This window comes from Primulina eburnea, chromosome 13 (assembly GCF_022965805.1).
Source record: "Primulina eburnea isolate SZY01 chromosome 13, ASM2296580v1, whole genome shotgun sequence".
In the NCBI taxonomy this organism is placed as follows: Eukaryota; Viridiplantae; Streptophyta; class Magnoliopsida; order Lamiales; family Gesneriaceae; genus Primulina; species Primulina eburnea.
Window position 1 is genome coordinate 28299246 of NC_133113.1, and position 23451 is coordinate 28322696.

At 33.8% G+C, this 23451-nt stretch overlaps 2 protein-coding genes, 1 long non-coding RNA gene and 1 pseudogene across 3 annotated transcripts; 2 read left to right on the forward strand and 2 right to left on the reverse strand.

Annotated features, from left to right (window-relative positions):
* Positions 1 to 2023: 2023 nt before the first annotated feature.
* Positions 2024 to 4401, forward strand: LOC140809244 (heavy metal-associated isoprenylated plant protein 3). Its single transcript, XM_073166798.1, has 5 exons — positions 2024 to 2237; positions 2340 to 2484; positions 2783 to 3045; positions 3657 to 3744; positions 3826 to 4401. Exons 1-5 carry the CDS (start codon positions 2229 to 2231, stop codon positions 4215 to 4217), a joined length of 897 nt encoding a protein of 298 aa, XP_073022899.1. The 5' UTR covers positions 2024 to 2228; the 3' UTR covers positions 4218 to 4401.
* A 6866-nt stretch (positions 4402 to 11267) lies between these two features.
* On the forward strand, positions 11268 to 16231 carry LOC140809664 (cell division cycle protein 48 homolog; annotated as a pseudogene).
* Positions 11742 to 13947, reverse strand: LOC140809666 (uncharacterized). Its single transcript, XR_012113149.1, has 2 exons — positions 13822 to 13947; positions 11742 to 12290 (listed from the first exon to the last, which is right to left on the reverse strand). It is a non-coding gene; the product is annotated as an uncharacterized lncRNA (long non-coding RNA).
* Positions 16232 to 18149: 1918 nt separating the features above from the next.
* Positions 18150 to 21145, reverse strand: LOC140810033 (high affinity nitrate transporter 2.6-like). The gene is made up of 3 exons (XM_073167831.1): positions 20208 to 21145; positions 19629 to 19744; positions 18150 to 18988 (listed from the first exon to the last, which is right to left on the reverse strand). The coding sequence occupies exons 1-3, from the start codon at positions 21003 to 21005 to the stop codon at positions 18337 to 18339; spliced, it is 1566 nt and encodes a 521-aa protein (XP_073023932.1). The 5' UTR covers positions 21006 to 21145; the 3' UTR covers positions 18150 to 18336.
* Between the last annotated feature and the right edge of the window lie 2306 nt (positions 21146 to 23451).

Consider the following 23451-nt stretch of genomic DNA (forward strand, 5'->3'; position numbering starts at 1 on the left):
CATATAAAGATCAAAATAGATTAAACAATAATCAAGATTCAAAACTAAGTTAATAATTTAACAACACAACACATTCACAACAAAAATGACATTTACACTATTTTATCATTTTTACTTTCAAACTACAAACAAAATATTGTAGGAAAAAAAATAAATATTTTAATAAAAGACTAATATGAAGAATAATTAAGAAAAAGATAAGTTTTATTTGTAATAAAAATAATTTTAAAGATAGTTAGGATATAATGAATGATGACTTCTTTATTTGAATATGTTGTTTACAAATTATTATAATTATAGGTCAAATATTATGACAAGCGGTTTAGGCGGTGCGGTTTGGTGCGGTTCTTGGCAAAAAAAATAACCGAACCGCGTATGCGGTGCGGTTTATGATTAATATTTTTAATCGCGGTTTTTATAAAATATTATGAAAAACGGTGCGGTGCAATTCGGTTCGGACGGTTCGGGCGGTTAATAAAAAAATTTGATCACCCATACACACAGTACCTAATATTCATTATTCCAAACAAACAAGCCTGCCCTGTAAGGAAATTTAAAATCAAATCCGCTTAAAGTATTTTAATCTAAATACAATCAAATTGTGCTTGAATGATGAATTTGATACGATGAACTGAAAATTTATTGATTTCAAATTCAAGTCAAATATACGCAATATCAACTTATATAATTTTATATAATTTCAATAGTCATCGTAACAGATTTCAAATACTTTGAATATATATATTACTTGAATTCAATAATTAATTAATTTATCAAATCAAATCCATCAATCTGAGCGCAATCAATATTTTTGGTGAGATATAATTTTTTCACATCTAATTTTTGTATAGAAGTATGAGAATAAAGAATGGTAATTAAAATGTTCATATTATCCAATTCATAAAATTATTATAAACCTCCATAACATAAATTATCCAACATTTTGCGTTGATGGATAAATATGAAATGGAAATAGGATTATATTTGTATTTATCTTCTGTTTTTTTAGCATGCTTTACGTTATTTAATGTTCAACCATGTTTAAATTTTGTCATAAATTTTATAATTTATTTATCTAAAATTTAAATTATTTTTGTAGATATAAATTAAGGCAAGTTTTATATTTAAATGAATCGATTGACTATTTAAATAAATTCAAATAACTATTTTAATAACTTAAGAGTGGGTCTCATGTGAGACGGTCTCACGGATACTAATCTGTGAGACGGGTCAACCCTACCCATATTCACAATAAGAAGTAATACTTTTAGCATAAAAAAATATATTTTTTCATGGATAACCCAAATAAGAGATCCGTCTTACAAATTCGACCCGTGAGACCGTCTCACACAAGTTTTTGTCATAACTTAAACATAAAAATAGTATGTAGATCCATGAATAAATTAATGAATATATATTTGATGAAGTTAAATACTTCTTGTAAACAAAATAATAATCCTTATATTGAGGCTCTTCCAGATCAAATTTGATGTAGATAGGATGTAAATGAGTTTTGAGTACCAGATACAAAAGAACATGTTTTTTATAAGAAGGTCTCATGGATCTTTATTCGTTAGACGGATAAATCATGTCCAGATTTACAATAAAATTAATATATTTGACATAAAAAAGTAATATTTTTGCATGGATAACCCATATAGAATATCTATTTCATAAAATTGACCCGTGAGACCGTTTCATAGGCTTTTTTGGATACAAAACATGTGCTAAAATACGAGTAGAAGTGAGAGATAATTTAAAATCAACCGATGATTCATACTTCATTTGGATACTATAGTTTTTAATTTAAGACAAGCTATCGTATTCGAGTTCAATTTATAAGTTAAAACAAATTGACACGTGGATAAAGTGTTTTTTTAAATATTAACTCTGTTTATTATAAATGCAAATAGAGATAAAAACTTCATCATACATGATTTAAAACTAAAAGGAAGAATCTAGAAAGAATTTAAATGTGAAGTAATGGGGGCCCAATGATGGGTTCCTGGTTACCCACCTCCGCCCGGCCCGATCCAACTAGTTTCCCGATGAAATTTCCGCACGATTGCCTTCGCTAGTCCCACACGGTCCACACGCATACAACTTCCATTTTGCTTCCTTTCTATATATAAAAATAAATACACCCGCAACTATCACTCACTTCGATTTCCCTACTCTACTCTAGAATATCCCACTAGATAATACTAATTTCTGGTTCTTACGTCCCAATGGGTGAGGTAGGAAGAATCATCAGCTTCACTTTCGTGGCTTTTTTCTCCTTTTTTATTATGTTCTTTTATTGATGTTTTTTTTATTCTTTTTGGGTTGAATTGATGCAGAAGAAGAACACGGAATCCAAAGAAGGAGAGAACAAGAAAAATGATAATGGAGGCGGCAAGGGCAATGTCACGGTGGTTTTGAAGGCTGATTTGCACTGTCAAGGATGCGCTTCCAAAATCATCAAGTGCATTCGCTCTTTTGATGGTAGAAATATGTGCTGTTTTTCTTTTATTATTGCATGGAAAATATTCCTCTATTTTCATGGAATCCCAGGATGGCTTTTCCTCTTCGTTTTTCGATTTTCCCATTCCCCGTACCCATAACCACTCTGAGATGTTTACCCGTTTCAGTTTCGGGAAATAATCTTTTGGTGTGTCTTGTAAAAGGCGACCTGTTTCATTTTCTTGGAATCCTCTGTTTTACCTTTTAATGGGCAGTTTTTGCTAATCATAAATGTGTTAATTACTTTGACCATCTAATTTTTGTTATTGTTTTCCAAAAGGTGTTGATACTGCGACCATCGGCGGCGAGGGCCAGAAGATTACGGTGGTCGGAAAAGTAGATCCGCTGAAGCTCAGGGAGAAAGTGGAGCAAAAGACCCACAAAAAGATCGAATTAATCTCACCAGTGCCGAAGAAGGAGGCCAACAATGGCGACAACAAGGAGAATAATGGGGGTGACAATCAAAAACAAGAGAAAAAGAAAGAATCCAAAGACAAAAACACAAAGGATAAGCCTGATGAGAAAAAATCCAAGGAGAAGGAGGTACTGTTTTTAATTATTTAATCAAAAGTCCCATTGTTTTTACTTCAATCCTTTTTCTTTCTTTTTTCACTGCACCAAAACTATAATATTACCTTTTTCCGCGCTTCTGCATTTATGTACGTGAATTTGCATATTCTGATGTCCTTTCCAGTCCCACAACAGGGGCACGTTAGTTTCCTGCCTTTTGTGTATGGTTATTGTTATTTTGTCATGTCTATTTTGATTGTACTATTTCCCTTTCTTACCAGTAAGCTCCAGATATTTTATGAATGTTTAAGGATCGAATCGGTTCTTTAAATTTTTTTTCGAATACATTAAATTGAATCGGGCAGCCTGCAGCGCACGATAGCATCGAGCAGTTGAATTATCGCGCATTTGATGCCTGCCCAGTTGGTTGATATATTTCACGTCAACCCATTAATATTTTTTGAATGTTTTGATGTTCGTTTCTCTCGATTCCATTGAATTTTGCGTAACTCCCACGTTTTCTCAACTTCCTTCCCCGTCGGATGGGCCACGTGGACCGGGCGAATCCTGGCAAAACCCATCTCCGTTTTTTTTTTTACAGTTTCACGAATTTTTTTATACCAACATTTTCTCCATTGTCGCAGGTTCCTGTTACGACGGCGGTGCTGAAGGTCAATCTACACTGTGAGGGGTGCATTCAGAAAATCTGCAAAATCGTCACTAAAACTAAGGGTAAGATCCAGCTGTCATTCTGGTTAATAATCAACTAAGGACGAATTTGTTCAACTAAGGGAATGCTTTTTAATTTTTTAGGATATCAGGATATGAAGATCGACAGGCAGAAGGAGCTCATAACGGTGACCGGCGCCATGGATATGAAGGCTCTAGCTGAGATACTGAAGAAGAATCTGAAGAAGAATGTTGAGATCGTACCGGCGAAGAAGGAAGGAGAGAAGAAAGAGAGTGGCGGCGGGGACAAGAAGAAGGGCGGTGGAGGAGGAGATGGAGGCGAGCCAGCGGGAGGCGGCGGCGGCGAGAAGAAAGAAGGGAACAAGATGCAGGTTCAGGTCGGATACCCGTACCCGTTTATGTACGGGCCGGGTCCAGCCGGGGATCAGTTTCATTACAACCCGTATCCAGTCGGGCTCGTCCATGCACCGCAACTGTTCAGCGATGAGAACCCTAATGCTTGTAGTGTCATGTGAGAGAGGTGCAAAGGTGTAAATAACGAATGCTGAGGGGTAATTAGGTCTTTTTGCATGCGAAATCGATCTACGCCTAAGTTCGTTAATTTTGTTGTTATATAACTATTGTCTAATTTCCGATATATAGTTGGCAATTGTATATTCTGGTACTCAATAGTTAATACGTGCCAGATCTTATGCTTAAGTTAAATCACCTTCAACATAAGTAAAAAGATTATTGAATTCGGAATTCATTTGTTTCGGGAAAAAGAAATTTGATACTGATACCAAGAATTGAACCTGGCTCCAGGGTAGATTCCTCTGCAATCATGATTCATATCCTCTTTGGTGCAAAGCATATACACAACTTGTCTAGTTCTCTTTGGTGCAAAGCACACACAACTTACAATATTTCAAATCTAGCTGCCTAATAAATTAACCAAATTGTCACTACAAATACATTTTTAATGTCGAATTTACCTTTAAAGGCATCCAACAGTTTGAGGCTGAGTTGAACAACTCACTCTTAACTCAAAATTGAAATGGATTCAACTACAGTTACCGATTGGCCTCGAGCTACCAAGGACTTATTTGTCTTTTACTGTACGTATCAATCACCAAATTGCACACCTATTTTCGCCTGCCACTCCCGTTAGTACTCAGCTGTCCTCTCCCACCAAATTACAGTACTCTTCACTTTTCACACACCCACACGTATATTGGCTATGACTTGTTTACGACGGGAAAAATCAACAATTTCCAATCACTTAATTCAAAATGCGACTAAAATACAAAATACAAAGAAGGCGTGTTCCATTTTAATATTAAAGGAAGTAGGGAAAAAGCGGTATATCTTTGCTGGTCGGATTCCAAAATACATGTGATTGTAGGGTTAGAGGTGATGATTACACCAACCGGGGTTGGGGAAGGAACTTTAATCCAATCATTTCATTATCTTTATTCTTTACAATCACATATTACAAGTAATGGAATGTGCTCAAATTATATATATATATATTAAAAAAAAAAACGAATCTTTCAGTTATGCTGAGATTAATTATTAACTCTAGTTTAAATACAATTATCTGGAGTATTTAATTCCTTTTGATTTAGATTTATCAATATAAAATAATATATTGAATGTTGAGTTGTTATCGTCAATCAAACAAAAAGGACGTATGGATTTTTTGGCAAATGCGACGAACAATTCTTGCATGGGGCCAATATGTTTAAAATCAATTTCCATACCTATCCGATTCTGTATAATAATCTTGCATTATTTTTAATTTAAATATTTTGTTTTTAGTTTTTTTCTATTATAAAGACATATATAATACATATAAAAACATAAAATTTATAAATATGAAAAAATTTAGTGCCGCTACTTATTGAGAGTAGTCAGCACAAGTTTTCCAACCCTATGATTTGCTATTCAATAAATTCTTGGTCGCCACGGAAAACGAACTTTTGGGACAAAATTATCCAAACTCCATCATGGAATTAATATACAAATTGGAATTCGATTAATGGCTGCGAGTCAAGTCAAGATTCCATTTAAAATTTTCTCACTTGATGTATATAAGTATGGACAAAATAAAAACATTATTATTAGTTTTTTTTCCTTTGAATAAAGGGGACAGAACGAGTGGGGATTCATGGTAGACAGTTGTCTGAAAATGAAAATATAACAAGTTAAATATATTTTCTTTTTCCACAAAAAAAAGAGAGACTAAAATGTATATGCCTTTTTGGATTAACTCGACATAGCTTCTCATCCATCGCTGAAAACTCCGGTGTCAAGGATTTCAGTGTATTTTGGTACCGAACGGAGGGAAGTGGAAATCATCGTCTCATGTGGAGTATAAGAAAATCAAATTACTCGTGAGTAGTTCATGTGATTCTTAGTATGATCGAGCTCTAGTAGCTCGACTATTCACTTGAATCGAGTTCAAGTTTTAATTATTTCTATTCAAATAGCTACTCTGAATAATTATATATTGAGTTTAGTAGATATAATTATGTAATGTAAAATGATTCAATTTTTATTTTTCTACATGGATCGGAGTTCGAACTCTATTATTATATTAAAAATGTTTTCGAGCTTTAAAAAACACGAGCTCAAACTTAAAACTGAATATTCAATTAAATCCGAGTCGAGCTTAACCTACAAAATTTAAATCGAGTCAAACTCGAGTAATAAGATATCATAATCTCTCGTCACTTTCTCTTATATTTTCTGTCATAAATTTTTTATGTTTAAATTCTGGAATTCTTTCATAATATTGACTTCTCAGTTTCATATTCAATTTCTTGCTTCTCGACTATTTTTATTGCAAAAATATGGACATTCACGAATATTATAATCTCCAATACGTTGGCGATCGAATAAAAAAAAAGATTGGAATAAACCGAATGTTTTCAGTTATGTGTAAGAATTTTTAATTATTTTAATTTTAACTGGTGCAACTTGCCACGAGTCATCCATTTTAGACATGTGTCGGCCAAGAATGCTTCCATTTGACTTCAGGCTCCGACATATTTCTCGAGAGTTCTCAAACACATCAATCTCTCTCGTCTTTTTTTTTTCTCTGTATTTTATGAAATATGAATGCATCTCTTCTTATTTTTTCGTATTTAATATAAAAAAGGTCAGCTGATATTTAGGAACATGTTACCACCAGATTTAACAAAATTTTATTTGCATATATTGAAAATTTTATAATAAATTTTAGCAGTAGTCTAATTTAATATGAAAGACTATTAAATTAAACATCGTAAAGATTTGGTATATGTACACAATATTCACGTACAAGCACTATCTAGTAATTTAGTGGCCGTTGATCAGTGGGATCATACAATATTATTTCCATAATTTTTAGGAGAACTCGTCTAATTTATATATATATTTATTTTTGATCATTTTATATGAAAATTCACAATATTTGTACGTTAACGTGCATTTTTTTTTTCAGTTTTAGTTCTTTTGCATCTGAATGCTGACATGATATCGAAAAATGCTCATTTATGTTAAATATTACTTACATAAAAGATCAAAACTCAAAAAACTACCAGTTAGTAGTGAACTAAAATTATGAATTGACTGATATTATGACCAAAAATGAAAAATATATAGATTACCAGATCAAAAGTGTTATTTTTTTTTTTCCGTCCGAAAAGGTATTGATCAAAAGCACTTAAGTTAAAAATTCTGTTCCAGAAAAGTTTACCAAATGGAGTGGGCTTGAAAAAAGGAACAAGAAATTTTACGTTTAACCTTCAAAAATACTAATTTCATCTTGAACTGGAATGATTTGATCGATGTATTTTCACCAGAGTATGCCCGAGGGAAAAGGAACGAAAATGATTGAGTTGATCCATTCTCCATGTTCCCAATTGGGCCAAAATCTTGAGTTATCTCACTGGAGAACAGCCATAATCTCTCATAATACCTCGTGTAGAAGACAACAAAAAATCCCAAAAAATCGAAGATGAAAGTGGAATTTGAATAATAGGGATATTTCACTACAAGAAAAAATGCTTATGGTGACATTCATAAATGTTTTCATATTCAATATTTAGTGACATTTAACTTTTAGTGACACTTCCAACAAATGTCATCTATTCCAATGTCGTCTTAAACTTACTGACATTTTTTAATGTCATTATAAGATGTTAATGACAACTTCATACGTGTTAATAATAATTCATATAATGACAATTTTAAATGTCAGGAAAACTCATATTTAAATACATTTATAGATGCCTTGTTATTATAGTAATAATGACAAATTTATATGTCAGTTAAAATCATTTATAATGACAACTAAAAGTATCGTGTATGTTATTTATAGTGACAATAACAAATGTGAGATTATTTGAGTTGGATAAATATAGGAGGAGGGAAATTAGATAAAATAAATGTGATAATAAAAAAACATATTAGATTAGTTACCCTGACATCTTTAATTGATGTCATTTTTTATATGGAGGGAGACAATGATTTTCCCTCCTCCAATATTTATCTAACCCAAATATTATCACACTTATTTATAGTGAAATTTTTAGTTTTCAACGATTTTTTACGATGTGGGAAAAGTAATTATTTCCCTCTATATAATAGATGACATCAATTAAAAATGTCATGATAACTAATCTAATATGTTTTTTTTATTTTACACATTATTAATTTTTACAAGTGTCATTATTAAGTATTTGTAACAACATTTAATTAAAAGTGTCTACAAAAAAGTGTCACAATAGCCGTTTATTGTAGTAGTGTTTTTTTTTCAGATATTTAGGGTACCTGACACGTAGGAATTGCCTGTACTCTTGAGCGTGGTCTTATTGCATGAACCCCTACTCTCCGGTACCTGCAACCCTATAATCCACTCATTCGGTCAGGATCTGCTGGATTTCCCTCGGCCGGCAAGGGACCGTTAGCGTACCCTCATGGTCGAATCCATATTCTTCGGCAGCTTGCTCATGTAACCTCAAGAACGAAGGGCGTCTCAGGTAACACAATGGCACGATGAATCTCTTCTACTCATCACAGTCCACCGCAATCACAGCAAAATGCCCTTTGTTCACGTCATCGGGGAGATTACAGGCTTATTGGAATTCATAGACATCGTCATAGGAGGTGAGTTTCTTGATCAGAAGTAGAGTTTTTAGTACCCTCGCGACCACTATCTTTAGCTTAACTATACCTTTATTATTTTTCTTGCCATTTCTTGAAGATTTTGCCATGCTTGATGTTTTGTCAGTTTTCATCCATTAACTATATAGCTCGTGTAGAAAATAAACTTTATATTAATCAAATTAAAATCTATCTAAACAAAAATAAAGATATTGAAACGACAAGCTTTTCTTCTCTTTTTTTTTTTTCCCATTTTGAATATTAGGTGTCGATTTGTCTTATTACGATATTCAATTTTCTACTAGCTTCTTATGAAAAAAATACCAAAACCAAAAACAAATTTCAAATTATTGAATGAAAATTAAAAAAATTGACAAATTATCCGACAAAAACCTAAAACATGCGGATTTACATAACTAAAATTACATTCTTCCCTAAAAAAAAATAATGTGGAGACCAATGCATGTGAGTGAGAAATTTAATGCGTACACGAAACGTCACTTCTGTTACTATGCATTTCAAAAGGTTCAATTTTAGGGTACAGCTTTCGTCAAAGAAAGCATCCGGCATCCCATTTCATTATATCACAATCTGTACGTCTGGAATTAATTTAAGAAGGTGAAAGCTGTGTGCTTATATAAAATTATTTAATTTTTCTGAAAATTCACATTTCTCCCCTCAAAACAAGTTAAGCTGCAGCCTCTTTCTCCGGTCTCGCTGCTGCCATTTTAATTTTTGTGTCTGCTCAATCTTGGATCGCTATAAAGATCAGAGAAATAAGTAAGATTAACTAATGGAGTACGTTGCAAAGTGAAGCATGCAATTCGTAGAGGGTGATACAAATTATATTGATCCCATGAGTCCTAACTTATTTAAGGAGTGTACGTAATCACTAAATAAAAACGATTATTTACTCTTGGTTTTAAAAAATCAGTTTTGTGTTTCTTAAACTCAGATTCTGGATACCTTTTGTTTAGTATAATTGAAATCGAGAAGCTACTGGGATATTGATTCTGCTTCTCCCGCATGCATGTTTTGGTCATGCACATCCAGCTAAACTAGTCAAGCTATATGTTTGCGTTTACTCATTTCTCAAAACCGAGATTTAAACATTTGGAATTTTGTTTTTAGAACTATTACTGTCGGTTCTGATTTTGGATTGTTGCAAACCGTTAATTTTATGTATGAACTCATAGTAATATGTAAAGACAGAATAGACCCAGAATTTCGGGCGAGGATGCGTGATGTGATGAGGGGCCAGAATAATAGATTCGGGATCGAACTAGAACTGCACGACAAATTATGCATAAAACTTTTAAATTTTCCATATGAGGAAAGATGATCCCCATCGCTGCCCCATGTTCGCTTCGCCCCGGGAGCTTTATGATCGATCCAGACAATTCACTTATCAAGAGAAGTGCAGCAATATACGGTAGTTTGTCTGATTGTAGTTGTCCCCTCCCCCTCCTAAGGCAAAATTAGGCAATCTGGAGATTATCTATCTCTATACTACATTAGCTAGCACAAGGGTACCCATTTCGTAAATTACCATAATATGCATCTATCGAGTTTAATAATTACAACATCCCTCAATTTTATAATTATAAATAAAAAAAAAACATGATTGTACAAGCACACAACGCATCTACTTGAACACTAGTATATACAGTGAGGGAATTATTCAACAAATTAATTTTGGTAATTTATATATATTTTTTTTGCATACATGTTTGATTTTTTCCATTTGAGATCTGACAATTACACTTTTTCATATCCCACCTTAAGCTATTGATACCCCATAAATGGGCATATCGTATGGTCAGCCCAGTAGTTTGAGTCCAATATCCCCAATCTTTAGAGCCCCTGACCCATTTCTAATTGAATGCGAGCAGCCCATGAAGCTGAGTAAGAGAGATGAGAATGGCTAGGGGAGCATGCATGAGGGTCTTGTTACTCAGATGAGGAGCTGTCCTCGAGCAGGAGAGATGATAGGGGCAAGATTAATTTGATTGAACAAGAAACTCATAACAATCGTAAGGGAGTATGCTATATATGAAGCAAGAAGTCGGGAGAGAGAGCATGCCCAAACAGGACAAGTTATTGTCACGTCCCAAGGATGTGGTTGGTCGACATCGGCGTTGTTCTCTAATTTTCATTCGAAAACAACGAGCCCCAGAAATGCAAAATTCAGAAACCAGTTTTTTTATATAATACCAAATATCTCATTTTTGATACAAACTCAAATAAGTAATGTTTTACAGCGCAAATGTAAAACCAGATATAACAATGTTTAACAGATACAGCGGAAAACATGATTTAGAATTGAAAAACAACAGTCTTCTTCATCAGCCCTAGAAGTGATTCTGTTCTTCTTCTTCTTCTAATGTTTCTTCCTCGTTCTTATCTGAGATGAGTTTGGTGGGTGAGTGATATGAAGTGTTTGGTTGGTAAATTTAATATATACTCGTAATTTCTCTGTATATTCTTCTGTGTTTCTTCTCTTTCTCTACTGTTCAATTTCTTCGATCCCCTCGGCTCAGATAACCGACGACATGAGTCACCAGGCCGAGTCTTCTGATTCGTGAGTGTACATTCATTCCATTCTTTCGACCCTCTTTCGTGGAACGGCGACCTTTTTACCCTGTTTTTGGTTGAATTAATCACGGGAATCTGGAGGTTTGATATTCTCTCTCTTTTTGGAACAGAAAATCTGGGAAGAAGGACTTCTCGACGGCGATTTTGGAGAGGAAAAAGGCAGCGAATCGGCTGGTGGTGGACGAGGCGGTTAACGATGACAACTCCGTCGTATCCCTTCACCCAGCTACTATGGAAAAGCTCCAGCTTTTCCGTGGAGACACTATTTTGATTAAGGTTTGATTTTGTTAGGGGTTTTTTAAATTCCCGGATGGGTTAGGGTTTCGTGATTGCATTTAATTTTATTTGATTCGGAGAATATTGATGAAAGAATCGTTCTTTGACTTGCCTATTGATTTCTGAGTATAGCAACTACATATCTGATTGTGAAATACAGTAACATTCCTATATAATAACTGTTGATATTGGATTGATAAGTTTATATTCTTATTGATCTGCGCGATATACCATTGCTGAATGGGGTTTCGGCCTAGCTCTTGAATCTGGAATCTGGCCTCATGAAGTCTATGGGTTTACAGTTGGTTTGAGAAGCTATAAACTTCACGATTGAGGATCTCTGTTTGCTCGAGTCCTCAAATGATTCGTTTGGTTGCATGAACATGACCTTGCCCAACAATGACAGCCTTTTATGAATATACCATTACATAGTCCTCCATTTGTGCTCAATGATAATCAAAAGATTTTGATAGTTGTGTTTATTGTTGATGGATGCTTTTAAAAATTATTAGATATTGGATTTGGTGTTGAGAGTGGCTACTCGTAAGGTTTACAACCATTTGTTTATTTGACACAATTGGATTAGGCTTATATATGTTTTAAATTAAATTTATGTGTATTTTGGCCATAATTATCTGCAGGAAGCAAATAAAGCATTTGATGATTTTTAATGAAAATCGTGAAGAGAAAAACTGAAATTCTGACAATACATCTTACACGTGTAAAAATCATGAAGAGAAAACCTGAAAACCGGCAATGTATCTTATGCGTGTATATGTGTATGGTTTGTCAAGAATTTTCGAATTATTTTCCAAATATGAATGTTCATGTTCACTTGTACATTTTGGTGCAATGGAATTTTGAGAATCCTGCTGTCGGCTGTTTGCAGGGTAAGAAAAGGAAGGATACAGTCTGCATTGCTCTTGCTGATGAATCCTGCGAAGAGCCAAAGATAAGAATGAACAAGGTTGTGCGGTCAAACTTGAGGGTTAGGCTTGGGGATGTGGTATCTGTGCACCAGTGCCCTGATGTTAAATATGGAAAGCGAGTACACATACTTCCCTTGGACGATACAGTAGAAGGGCTTACAGGGGATCTTTTTGAAACCTACCTTAAACGTAAGTCCTCGTATGTCTATATTTTTGTTTTCATCTTGCCTGCTTCATGGTGTTCTGAATGCAAAAAAATCTTTAATTTCTGGCCTATGGATGACAATAATAATGATAGTATTATTTTTTGTGTAGCTTACTTTGTCGAAGCATATCGTCCTTTGAGGAAAGGAGACCACTTTCTCGTGAGAGGGGGGATGAGAAGTGTTGAATTTAAAGTTGTTGAGACTGATCCTGATGAGTATTGTGTTGTGGCTCCTGATACTGAGATCTTCTGTGAAGGGGAACCTGTGAGGAGGGAGGACGAGGATAGACTAGATGAGGTTGGCTATGACGATGTGGGTGGTGTTAGGAAGCAGATGGCTCAGATCCGTGAATTGGTAGAGTTGCCTTTGAGGCATCCCCAGCTTTTCAAATCTATTGGTGTGAAGCCACCCAAAGGAATATTACTTTATGGACCCCCAGGTTCTGGAAAGACCCTAATTGCTAGAGCTGTTGCTAATGAAACTGGTGCTTTCTTTTTTTTGATTAACGGGCCAGAAATCATGTCCAAATTGGCTGGGGAGAGTGAGAGCAATCTGCGAAAGGCGTTTGAGGAGGCAGAGAAGAATGCTCCGTCTATTATATTTATTGATGAAATCGATTCCATAGCACCAAAGCGAGAGAAGACAAATGGGGAAGTCGAAAGGAGGATTGTTTCTCAGCTTTTGACTCTCATGGATGGGTTGAAATCTCGCTCCCATGTTATTGTCATGGGAGCTACCAATCGACCAAACAGCATTGACCCAGCTCTTAGAAGGTTTGGTAGATTTGACAGGGAAATAGACATTGGTGTTCCATGATGAAGTTGGACGTCTTGAAGTTCTTAGGATTCATACCAAGAACATGAAGCTTTCTGACGATGTATACATCTTAAGGCTTTACAATTGATAGTGATAGTGTTCTGAATGAATTTTGACTGTTTTGATGTTTTATATTGCAGGTTGATCTAGAAAGAATAGCAAAAGACACACATGGCTATGTTGGTGCTGACCTTGCAGCTCTCTGCACTGAAGCAGCGCTTCAGTGCATCAGAGAGAAAATGGATGTCATTGATTTGGAAGATGATTCAATTGATGCTGAAATACTGAACTCCATGGCTGTAACTAACGAGCACTTTCATACAGCTCTTGGAACAAGCAATCCTTCTGCATTGCGGGAAACAGTGAGTGATTTCTGGATGGGCTACTTTTTTTTTATATATATTTGTCATCGCATATCAATATTTTGATGAACTATAATTTACATTATTTCATTAAATTTAAATCATGAAAAGGTTGTTGAAGTACCCAATGTATCCTGGGAAGACATCGGAGGCTTGGAAAATGTGAAGAGGGAGCTTCAAGAGGTAATGCAAATTTTCAGGACAGATTTGATCCACCATAATCTGTGATAGTTGATCAAACTAACCTCTTTATTATTATCTTGCAGACTGTTCAATATCCAGTGGAACATCCCGAAAAGTTTGAGAAATTTGGCATGTCACCTTCAAAGGGTGTTCTTTTCTATGGCCCTCCTGGATGCGGGAAAACTCTTCTGGCCAAGGCAATTGCAAATGAATGCCAAGCCAATTTCATCAGCATCAAAGGACCTGAATTGCTCACCATGTGGTTTGGAGAGAGTGAAGCTAATGTTCGTGAAATATTTGACAAAGCTAGACAATCTGCTCCATGTGTCCTCTTCTTTGACGAGCTTGATTCTATTGCAACTCAGGTTGTCTGTCAGTACAGTTTTAGATAATTACATATTGAAGATGTTTTTTTTGTAGACTATTTTAAAATTATGTGGTCAATCAATAAAATATAGGTTATAAAGGCGATAAATCGCCTCTAAGTTGAATGCTGTGTGGCATATTGAGGTTTAAAAAGGGAGAAACCTATGAAATAGGAACCAGTCTTGGGAGTCCGCATGTGAGTGTCTATATATACTTACAATTCATCTTGTAACTGTCACAGAGAGGAAGTAGCGTGGGTGATGCTGGTGGTGCAGCTGATAGAGTTCTCAACCAACTTCTAACAGAAATGGATGGCATGAACGCAAAAAAGACTGTTTTTATAATCGGGGCTACTAACAGACCTGACATAATCGATCCAGCACTTTTACGTCCTGGTCGTCTCGATCAGTTAATATACATCCCTTTACCTGATGAAGAGTCGCGCCATCAGATATTCAAATCCTGCCTCAGAAAATCACCGCTTTCCAAAGATGTTGATCTACGAGCACTTGCCAAGTATACTCAAGGATTTAGCGGGGCTGATATCACAGAAATATGTCAGCGGGCTTGCAAGTATGCCATAAGAGAGAATATTGAAAAAGTATGTTCCTATACCCTGTTTTATTTTCACCTCTTTATTATGTGCACGTGCTTAGACCCAGTCTTTGAGCCTATATACGTACCGAGTCATGATCCTTCAATGAGACGTGCCCTAGCTTGAGAAGAAGTGTACATGTCTTGGTACTCCTTGAGATCCAATACAACACGTTTAAAGCATGCCTTGAATACAAAGATTTGTATCCTAGTTTCAGTCAGTAACTTTCAATAATACTGTAAAGAATATATATTTATCGTTCAATTCGATAATACGCGCGTAGTGTTGGCTCAGGCCCAAGCCGGTACCTGGAGACACCCATACTTCGATTTTCTGAATTCTCATTTACTGTCTTGAAGGTAGATAATTCCTTTTCTATTGACCCTTGAGCTGAAAGTTGAAATTCTGACATATAACTTCTGAACAGAGATTTTAGTGGAAGCTGCTAGTGCCTTTGAGTTATTACCATACAATCTGTATCTTTCTGCTCTTACTCCTTGCATAAAGTCGTCTCCCCTCTGTAGTGTTTCCAGTAATGATTGTGTTCTTGGTGTAGTTGTACTGTAATTGATGTAAGATTATCGACATTATTCCTTGTTTCAGGACATCGAAAAGGAGAAGAGGAGAAGGGACAATCCCGATTCCATGGATGAGGACGTTGAAGACGAAGTGTCTGAAATCAAGCCTGCACATTTTGAGGAGTCCATGAAATTTGCTCGTAGAAGTGTGAGTGATGCTGATATTCGCAAGTACCAGGCGTTTGCCCAGACTTTGCAGCAGTCTCGTGGATTTGGAACTGAATTCCGGTTTGCAGAATCAGCAGCTGGTTCCACTGGATCTGACCCGTTTGCAGCCTCTGCTGGTGGAGTTGACGAAGATGACCTATATAGTTAATTCTCCACTGTCAAAGGTTTTATTTTTCGGCTTTTCTCAGTTTCTATTAAATGCAATTACCTCTAGACTAGGTAAATCTCCAGAAATGGGTGATCACTACTGATTCATACTTTGAATTCCAGGATCTGTTTTAAACTTATTGACATTCTTTACTCTGATCAAATGAATTTGAGAACACGGCCTTTCTTTTCTATTTGTCTTTTTTCTCCATGCCATGATCTGTTTCTCATTAAAACACTCAAAACAGCTCATGGAGTATTCGAGTGGGGTTAAATACATCAATAAATGTGCTTAATAAAATAAAGCATTTCTTTCGACCCAAAAAAAAAAACAAAAAATCTATTCAAATTTTGACAGAGTTGAAAAATTAATCAACAATCAGACATAGCTGTAACGTAATAAACATGCATAATCTATCTATAATACATATAAAAGTTCGGCATATTAGAGGATACCAAATTTTTTTCCCCCAAAATTGTCCTTATATTATATAGATATGAGAATTTGTTTTATGCATATATTAGTAATTCCAAGCATTCCTTATCAAATTTTTCCATATTTTTGTCAATGGCTATTATAGAAATGATAAATAACTTTAATTTATTTAAATATTATTTTCGATGTAAAAAATCACAATTCAGCTAATTATGGGAAAAAATAAAATATATTATTTATATAAAAAATATAATACTAAATACATTATTATATTTTATACACATGCGATGCGTGTGGTAATACACGGTCTGCACTTGAGATTTTATGCATATATTAATAATTTTAAGCATTTCTCATCAAATTTTTTCATTTTTATCAACTAACTATTATAAACATGATAAATAACTTAAACTTATTTAAATATTATTTTAGAAACATATTTAAATATTATTTTAGATAATACAAAAAAATCATAATTAAACTAATTATCGGAAAAAAAATTATTTATATGTAACATATAGTATTAATAAATAAGTATATATATATATATATATATATATATATATATATATATATATATTCTATACCTAAAATATATTGTTATCTTTTTTTCATATTAAATAATTTTTATTAGGAAGTGTTAAATAATGCATTTGGGACTCCTTAATATATGGGACACGGATCCCCTAGAGTTTTAATAAAACAGAACATGGTGCTGTGTGCCTACATGACATTTCTTTTAATTTTTTTATTGTTCTTTTTTTTTTTTTCACTTTTTTCCCTTTCTTTTTCTCTTTTGTTTTCTCTCAATTTTTCTCCTTTTTTTCTCTCTTCCACGAAACGAGAAAAAAAAAATGGACCAAAGAAGACGAGATTAAATAACTGAGAAGAAAACAAATGTTTATATTATTTCATATAAAATTGTCCGCTAATGTGATATATATATATATATATATATATATATATATATATATATATATATATATATATATATATATATATATGTGTATTGCTTGTGGTTATCGATGCTACCTTTAAATATCATCGTTGTAGGAGATTTGTGTGTGAAATATATATATATATATATATATATATATATATAATTTGTATATATATGTATGCATGTATAACCATGTAAGACTATGTTTTAACTCATGATATTCGATAATTCTTAGTAAGGATGATGAATCTTTCTTGACTTTTTTGCTTGTGGCTTTGTTTTAACATTATTTTAATTTTTTTAAAAGAAAATATATGGTTCTGATATTTATTAAATTAGTAGATTATATATATAATAGCAAATATTTAATCAATAATTATAAAAAAAATATTGAAGAATGTATCGTGAATTTAAATAATGAATTTATGTATGAATTATTTATTTTTGATGGAAATGTGGTGTTGAATTTTAGTTTTTGATCTTGCATGATGGAAATGTTATAAATTTTAATTTAAGCATTAACATGTTAATAATTTTATATTATTAAAAATTTTGTTCATTGAAAAAGAAAATTAATAATACTCATTAAATTCGAAAAAATGATACGGTTTTTCACATGTAAAAATTTAATATAGTAATTTAATTATAAAATTATTAATTTAACATAAAAGAAAATGGAGGGAAAATAAGTGGAATAAAAAAGAGAAGAATAAAAAAAAAATAAAAGAAATGCCAGGTAGGCACACAGTACCATGTGCTGTTTTATTAAAACTGCGGGGAATCCGGATCCTAATATATGTATATATGTAAAGAATGTTGCCTTAATTAAGAGGTGCTAAATTAATATCACTATTAAGTACGCAACATTTTATATTATGAAATGTGTTTAACAAACTGTCTGAAATTATTAAACTTTGCTTTCCTCGGAATTTCTCACGGATCTTCCTCTTCCTCGTTCCAACACACTGTTCTCCGCGAATTTGAGGCTTCCCCGATGCAAACCCTTGCTTATTTCCTCTTCGTTCCACTCAGAAGAATAGTAACTCTCTTCGGTATACTTGCCATTTTTAGAAGCTGGGAGAAACATACTCCCCCATTGTGGAAAGTGAACCAACGCCACAGGAATAGTACATATCACAGCCATTATACCCATATACGTCAGTCCATTTGCTGTGGAGAATCTCGTGTTGGAAAAAAATATCAACTGCGTCAATCCGCCACCAAAGTTTCCTCCCGCACCGGTGAGGCCAGATATTATGCCTAAAGATCTTCTTGAAACGAAAGGGATGATGCCGTATGCTGCTCCGCATGCAGCTTGGGCTCCGATGGAGAAGAGAACCATGGAAATGATGGCTATGTGTAAAGAATCCGCACGCCCAAGCCAAATGCAACACACGCCTCCTAGTGTTTGGACTATCCATAGGATCCACAATCTTCCTCGCATACCAAATCTTTGGGCGGCTAAGTCGGAGGCGTATCCACCTAAGGGTCGTGCGGCGAAGTTGGCCATACCAAAGGTGGCGGCTATGATTCCGGCAGTGTTAAGATTCAGATCGAACCTAGAGATCGAATGAAAAGTATTATAGTTGGTGGTCGATCGGGTTAAATAGTTATTTTGATGATTAATGATCGAGTAATCAAAATTAATAAAAATTGTTCTTATAAAATGCTAAATTAACTTTGATGATTAATTATGCCTAATGTCACAGATTTAATTTTACAATATTGGGGACTTAAATTATTACATATATAATACCTATATTAGGAGTTGCTAAATTTCGAGGATAAAACACATTTATGAAAGTTGAACTGGATCTCCTTTCAATCAAGTACCTATACATCCTTATAGACTTCAATTTTCTAAAAAAATTGAATTACATTTAAGCGATTAATTAAAGACATACTAATTTGTTAGTAGGCAAAAATTTGTGTGAGACGGTCTCACAGATCGTATTTGTGCGACGGGTCTTTTATTTGAGTCATCCATGAAAAAGTATTACTTTTTGTGATAAGAGTATTACTTTTTATTGTGAATATCGATAGGGTTGACCCGTCTCACAGATTAAGATCCGTGAGACAGTCTCACCCACTCTTGTTAGTATTAAAAATACATACCCATATGGTAAGAGATTTATTTTTTTGAAAAAAGACTAAATTTGGATAAATTTAAATCGAAAATGAAGTGGAGAATTGGCAAACCTGTCATAGAAATATTCCGCAATGATATTGTTTATGCATAGTTCAACTCCCATAGAAAATCCATAAACGATGAAAAAGATCCACGTCCTATAATTTTTCACACCATTCTTGAATACCTGCATAAATTAACAAGATAATTTCGATCCAGTCAAAAACATAATCTAATGATATGATATATGTGACAATTTAATTTCGTGCATAATTCGTCTCATTTTCATATAAATTGATAGTTGTAGTGAGCTCGTTGATGCTGTCCATCTGAACGACTTTCTTTATTCGATCTTCCTTAAATGGCTAAATTAATATACCAATTGTTGAGCATGAGTACTGTTTATATATACACATACATATAAAAACTCTTCTAAGATCGTAACACATGTCAATTTTGTGAGAGAAATCTTTAATCCGACCCGTTCCATGAAAAAATAATATTTTTATGTCAAAAACGTTAATTTTTTTTTTCATATATGGATCGAGTCAATCCGTCTCACGAATAACAAGAGACTTACCTATATATATATATATATATATATATATATATATATATATATATATCATGAAGTAAATTAATTACTATACCTTAGAAAACTTGTCTTTATGCACATCACCTCTCTTCTGAAGGGTGCCAAGATTCCCATCGGGCAAGTCTTGTCCTAGAGACAAAACCGTAAGTCCAATGATAATATGCAGCCATCCAGGTATAAAAAACGCAATTCTCCACGCAGTAAAGTGAGTGGCTCCGATAATCTTAATCAGATGATAAAGATTAGGCATCAGCAATTGAGTCACACCTCCACCCATGTCCCCCCACCCCGCCGCCACGCCATTAACCAGCCCGATTATCGAACTAGTGAACATGACGCTGGTCCAATACTGGCACGAAACGAACGTCGCAAGAGAGAAACCAATCATGAATCTGACAACCATGTACCCCTGAGCGGAAGATACATAGGCCATCGAGAAAACCACCGGCGCTGTTAACAAGTTTAGGAACGCGCATCCATATCGTGGCCCGATTAGGTCGCAGATTACTCCCATTACCAGGCGGGAGAAGATGCTGCCTGACACGGAGACAACACCTGCATTTCCTATGTCGGAGCGGGTGAGGTCAAGGTTGTCCCGAATGACAGGAACTAAGGGTGCGGCAGCGAAAGTTGAAATAAAGCAGGTGAAGAAGGAAATCCAGGCTAAGTGGAAGGATCTCATGTGTGGCTGTGCAAAGGAATAGATCTTCAGGGTTATTGCTTTGTGCTCGGAATCCACAGGTAAAGAAAATTTTGGTGTTGAAACTGAAGTAAATGCGGATAGTTTTTCGTCTGTTGCTTCATGCAAAGGAGTAGTACTCGATATTTTGGTATTTTCATCACTATTACCCATTTTTATTTGCTTCTTCTCAATGAAATTTACCACTTAAATAAGAAAGGATGAAGATTAAAGGAAAATATTAAACTTTCGTGGCTTAAGCAGCTGGAGATTATATGGTATTTATAGCGGTAACTACTTGCCTAAATGTTGATTACCTGATGCATGATAAGGTAATAATTAAAGATAAATTTTAAAATGAGATATGTTTAGAAATATTTATATTAAATTTCGTGCCTTGCATTTTTTTGTCAATTTCGCCGGAACAGCAGCCTGCTAGGGTTAGGCAAAGAGGGAATGATAACTAAAATTAAAAAGTTATTAATTATACATATATAAACAAATCCTATATAGGTTCTGTCACCATTACAATAATCCTACTTTTATTTTTATCAAATAATTAAACCAATAATAACTCTCTTGTAACTGAGACGAGTCAAATCTATCCACATTTAGAGTGAACTGTAATATTTTTTCATGAATCGAGTACATAAAATAAACTTCAATGCATATATTTTGGCAAACTAAAATAAATTTTAAAACCACATGCATGGCACCCCTATATGTGCCAATTCCAATCCTGGTTTAGAACGTAACTGCGAGCCAGACAAGAAGCTAGTTACGAAGGTTTAACACATGTTAAGATGACATATATATCAAATAATTGATCTTATATATATTAGGTGAAATTAAGCTTTAATTTTGTCTTATAAATTTTGATCAAAATTAATAAGAAACGTGTCAGATCCTCAACAACATACACGCTCTATAAATGTATTGTCAATGAATCACTTGAGTCTTGTAACAAATTAATGAAACTATTGCTAAACTTATGACTCATATATATACATTAATTAAATGAGATTGATTGACCAAGAATATGTAACATTGAAGTCTGACTAACTGAAAATATATATAATTAATATGTTTCGTGAAATTTGTGATTTAATCCAGCCTACTCTATAAAAATATATAGCCAATTCCTAATTTTTTTTGACTCGCCCGCCTCTATATATATATATATATATATATATATATATATATATATATATATATATATATATATATATATATATATATATATATATATATATATATTGCATCACGAATCTTGATTTAAATCAAACAATATAAGATTTTTATATTTTATATATACATTAATTAGGTGATTGGCATTTACATCTTCCACGTATAGAGAAATTACATTAAAAAAAAATTATTTTATATAGCTAGGTAAAAATTCCTTTCACACACACGTTTCAATATGAGATGAAATATATAATTTTTTGAGAAAGATAACATATAACTAATTGTTGGGTTGTGAAAATTCTAAATATTATGATTTTGATCATAACAAAACTTGTTATTAATGTATTATTAACATATTTCATAATCTGTATATAGTTGATAAATCAGAAGATGGAAGTTTTGGTAAGCTGAAACTCAGAGCATAACAGATTCAGTACAGCAAAGCTGAATCAACAGAGCCCATATTAGTATAGCTGAATCTAGTAGAGATCAAAACTAGCAGAGAACAAAGTGGTCAGCAACATAAATATAACATTTTTTTCAATGTTAGAACAATACAAAACTTTTCCAAATATAAATATTCTCATCATTTCAAACTTAATATAACGTCTGTGAAAACAACAATGTTAACGAAACCCTGGCTTTTGGAATATCGTGATCTCAGCAGAATACTAGTAGATTAATAATTTGATGGTGTAATCTTTGGATATTAATTTAAATCATTCAGAATATAAGATATTTTTGATTATCAATCTAAGGATTTATTAAGAAGGAATTTCGAAGATTTCGCAGATAAATGTCTAAGATTTGAGTTGATATGGAGATCAGGAGGTTTAAACACACGGAAGCGTTCGAGTTTTCGGGAAACGTTGGGAAAAGTAGAGAATCGCTGAATACCAAATTCCCAAAAGAACCCCCAACGCTGCCGCGTCCAGCCAGGGAAGTAGGAATTTCGAAGAACCCTAGTTTTTCAAGAATTTAAGGTAAGTGGGCTGTTTTAAATTTGGTTTTATGCATATTAAATTTTTCGGTTTTGGTTTTAAAAATTCGGTCGAACACCGTCTATACGTTTTTATGAAAGTTGGTACGTTTTTGTTTGACACTGTGAGGATTCCCTGAAAATGGGTGGAATTCCAACATATGGCCCTTAACAGTGAGATAGAACTGTTTTACAGGCCTCGTCCCCTTAGAAGATCAAAACTTAGGGACTGATATCAGTAAACCATAGAAGGTGGAAAAATCACAGTGTTATTATGTTACAGATACGATGTTACGATTATGAAAAGCATGTTGTATTTATATGTATGTTTCGAAAATGGTATAAAAAAAATGTTTATGTTGTTTTCAATATCCCTCATTTACTGAGTATTTCCCAAAATACTCACCCCTTACACCCTTCCCCAGATAAATCCGAAAAACAGGTTGAAGAAGA